Source organism: Saccostrea cucullata, unplaced genomic scaffold (genome assembly GCF_032062105.1).
Source record: "Saccostrea cucullata isolate Sc308-1 unplaced genomic scaffold, CSIRO_AGI_Scuc_v1 ctg9847, whole genome shotgun sequence".
Taxonomy (NCBI): domain Eukaryota; kingdom Metazoa; phylum Mollusca; class Bivalvia; order Ostreida; family Ostreidae; genus Saccostrea; species Saccostrea cuccullata.
In genome coordinates, this window is record NW_026924073.1 from 1 (window position 1) to 4285 (window position 4285).

The following is a 4285-nucleotide window of genomic DNA, read 5'->3' on the forward strand; positions in this document are numbered from 1 at the left end:
TAAATTTGCCACGGATATTCTTAAAAATAATTACTACTCCTGTTAATAAGATCAATCTTTTGAAAATATAAAAATACAATATATGAAGAAAGTATCGAAATCACGAACCACAAAATCGATTTAAAAATGATTGAGCTAATTCGCGAATACTGAGATTTTATTTCCTTGCACTTTGTTTTGAAAATTCTGTAAAGGAAATCATAGTCACGATGTTATTGAAGACCTGCATTCATATGAATGATCCAATATATACCAATCATTCCTTTAAAAAGGATACTTGTTGCATTATACAATGAAAAGAAGTGATAAAAATCTACTTTTATTTTACTAAGGCACATTTTTATTATCATTCTGATATAATTTTTGACTTTAAAGGAACGTTTCATGTATAGAAGAAATGATGAAAAAAATCATAAAAACAAATCTTAAAACAAAGTTTATATGCTAGACCTTTATAAAACAAGACACTAAACACCACTAAATCTCTGAGCAGAAGCACTGTAGAGGATAATGCATATATAAATAACAAGAAATAAGCCTGCAACAATTAATAGCCCTACGATACTGAAAATTAGGGATGATGACGCGTTCTTTATCTGCACTTGATCCATTTTCTCTATGCATTTCTTACCATCGCTTGTTTCTTGTGAGGCATCTGTAAGTACACCATTAAACTTTATATTCTCTTTAAAATCAATTCGTGAACATTTTAACTTGTTGATAATGTTTAAAAATCATAAATTGTTTTATCCATGTACATTAGTTTTATCATATAACAAAACTTTGATAATGTATTTTCATGAGCAATTATGGACAATTCTAAATCAAAAATGCAAACATGGCTAAAAAAAATACCGTCTACGTTTGTCATCAAACTAGAATATGTAGAAACTCGTTCAAATGAGTGTGAGGTTTTGGTTGGAACCAAAAAACGTGTATATGCTCCAGAGGAGGTACGATGAGTAGACAATAATTCTTAATAAAATAAAAATAGAGCAAATTATGCTATTTTTCCCTTAAAAGTAAAACAAAGAATTTTTTTTTAAATGTTGACTTTATAACTAAATCAAGAAATGTTATAAACATTACAACAAAGTCATGTTTTACGCATATTAAAAGAACAATAAAGTTTTTTTTATGTTAATTTATCTTCTTTCAACCTTTAAGACATTGACAGTTTTAGATGTACATTCTCGAGTTTTTGCAGTCAGGTTGTTCGATCTATTGCTTCCTTGACACACTCCCTTGCATGGACATCTGTCTCTGGTATACATACGTCGTTCTTAACAAGAATAAGGGATTTCCAGCAGCTAATAAATGTAAATGTCATAAGCAAAATTAACATTTACATCGTCTTGTTGGATTACAATTTTCTTCTTCTCATTTGCATTGAAGTTGGCATTCTTTTCCATAGTTAGGGTATCGGCAAACAATTCGCAGTTATCACCAAACCTTCCATCTTCACACTCAGCTATAAACAAAAGTACTTTTTTCCCCTGTTTGCGGTGCAACATGCATAAACCGTTTAACATAAAGTACCTGATGCTTTTTTGCAGCCATAAACATGATGACAACTTTCATTAGGACAGTGACACAACGACTGACATCTGACGCCAAATACTGGAAGAGGGCATTTAAACATACAGATTTGGCCATAAAAACCACTCTTGCAAGCTTTAAAGAAAATTAGAACTTTTTAAGTCTACTGTATTAGGACTAGAAACTTTAAAGAATTTCACGCTTTTGTTGATATTTAGGTTATGAATATTAATTTATGTTATGCATTAAGGTTACTAATATAATATATGTTATATTTGTTGTTCACATTTAATGATTTTTGTTTTAAAAAACAATGCAAGCAACAAATCAAGACAACTCAGTGCAGTTATGGACTGTCTCATTCAGAACGGTTCCAAAAAATCCGCTACAGCATTCGAAACCATTGCGCCTATATAAGTAGAGTGTTATTTTATCTAAAATAAAATGTAAATAAAGACAAATTTGTCGTATTGAATAAGCAGCACTATAATGTTGAATGATGGAGAAAAATATTCATACCCTATGCAAAGCAGTGCTATAGACTTCTCCAACGTGTAACCAATTATCAATGTACAAAATAAAATCCAGATACACATAGTATTTACTATGTAAAAATACAGTGTTTTACCATGTGATAAGATTGAAATGAATCAAGTTTCCTGTCGACAATTACATTCATTTAATTCTGCTTATTATATATTTTCCTGTATTCCTATTTATCAAAATGGAATTGTGTTAGATATGTTAATACATGAAAGTAAAATGATTGAATCACGTACACACTGAAAATTGAATTTACTAGGAAGCTGATTTATTATGAAAAATAGTTAAAACAAACACAAGAAAATGAGGTAAAAGAATTGATTTATGCTGGTGCATTTTCAATGTAAACTTTGTGAACTGTTAATTCATAAGATTCATTATAATAATAAAAAACGACCATGTGAAATAAAATGAGAAATTCTTAAAAATTAATAATACATACGGATGCAGTCATTCGGTGTATCATTTTAAAGATATCCAAAACAAAATTGAGTTTGCAAAAAATGTTTTACCCTACCAACAAAATTTTCACATGTGCATTTATGACGAAAAAAAATTGCTTTAGAAAAATGCTTTTTAATCCTTTATAGAAAAAAATAACTTAAATAATACAAATATAGAAGGTGAATATCTAAGATATTGGAAAAACATTTCTTACCCATCACATATTTGAAGATGATACATGTAACTGCCTAGTAAGTAATGTATAAAATAAATACTGGAATGGGTACTCTCTAACCCAATTGTTCTGTTTTATGGATACCATGTTTTCATTAACATTCCCCTTTTAAGCAAAAGTTATCAATTGCAATTAACTGTCATTGGAATGAAACAATAAATGAAATCATTTTCTATTTCTGTTTTTTATAAATGTATTTAATCTGGTTATGGCAAGCAATAAGCAAACCAATACAAATTCATCAAAATAAAAATGTATAAAAAGGGAGGATTTTTTCACTTGCACACGGAGTTTCTTTATCTAAATTGATTCGATACGCAAGAGCATGGTCTACGTATAAACAATTTCCAAAATGAGGTTAATTATTGAAAATCAAAATAATGAAAGAAGAATATCACAAATTTCGTTTTAAGCCATCATTGCGGGAGTTCTATGGTCGATACAATAACCATGTCAAATGCTTACTGATGTTTCTAGTCTATTAATTATACACTGAATTGTCGACGACTTTTTCTGTTTTTTCTCGATCATGACAAGGGGTTTAATGGGTTGGCAGCTCTGGATGCTCACTACTCCATGACACCTGATACCACTTCTAATGTGTTGGAGATTTGTGTTTGCTCTGCTCCTATTTTCTATTGTTTTACTCACTTTTGATGTTGAATACTGGTCGTTATCTCCATCCGTACATACATGTACAATTGAATGAAATTTCATGAGACTAGTACTTTCACAGACTCTGTTACATTGTGCCATATGCATTGTGCACCTCCTATTTTACTTTTTAGTCGGACACATATTTTGAGTTCCCCATTGCAAAACATGAACACCTCCATTCGTTCTCGAAAATTCATGGGTACCAATCCGTTACTGTATTTACTATAATAAGTTCAAAATTTTCATTTGATTTCAGTTTAAATTTTCAAATTTAATAACGTTTGCCTCCTCGATAACAAAACCAAAGTATTATGAGGAAACATATTAGGAAGACTGTACATACAATTTATTTTATTCATATATCTGACAATTCATTCTATCCACACTTCTGTCAATTAATTCTTTTCACATATCTGACAATTTATGCTATTCACATACATGTATCTGAAAATTTTTGCTATTCACATATCTATTTTAATATCTAACAATTTATTCTATTCACATATCTGGCAATTTATTCTATTCACATGTTTGACAATTAATTCTATTTGCATATATCTAACACTTTATTATATTCACATATCTGACGTTTTATGTTGTTCAAATATCCTTATCATATTAAGTTAAAAAATTAAGATAAAAAAAATCTGATGAAAAAAGACAATTTCTGTCCTGTATTTTAAAAATGTAGGAATATAAAGACGGAAATAGTCAACCCACATCATCACATTTACGGCGTTGTATTTTTTATTTGTCTTGTAATGCATCTAAAATTTATTGTAAACATTGTTCTAGCTTTCTTTTGCCGTTTTTTTTCAGTTATCCTATTCTGGACTTCTCATTCGAATGCCCTTTTTGTAGCTCTCC

General features: G+C 29.5%; 1 protein-coding gene across 3 annotated transcripts; it reads right to left on the bottom strand.

The window, feature by feature from the left end:
• Nucleotides 1-177: 177 nt before the first annotated feature.
• On the bottom strand, nt 178-1674 carry LOC134265646 (uncharacterized). Of its 3 annotated transcripts, XR_009991791.1 has the most exons (4): nt 1540-1674; nt 1344-1471; nt 856-975; nt 178-655 (listed from the first exon to the last, which is right to left on the bottom strand). XR_009991791.1 is itself a non-coding variant. In XM_062747870.1 (3 exons), exons 1-3 carry the CDS (start codon nt 1640-1642, stop codon nt 468-470), a joined length of 411 nt encoding a protein of 136 aa, XP_062603854.1. In that variant the 5' UTR covers nt 1643-1668; the 3' UTR covers nt 178-467. The 3 variants fall into 3 exon arrangements, 1 of the variants encoding a protein (XP_062603854.1); XR_009991792.1 differs by lacking the exons at nt 1344-1471; nt 1540-1674 and adding an exon at nt 1190-1333; XM_062747870.1 differs by lacking the exon at nt 1344-1471 and having other exon boundaries at nt 1540-1668.
• Nucleotides 1675-4285: the final 2611 nt, after the last annotated feature.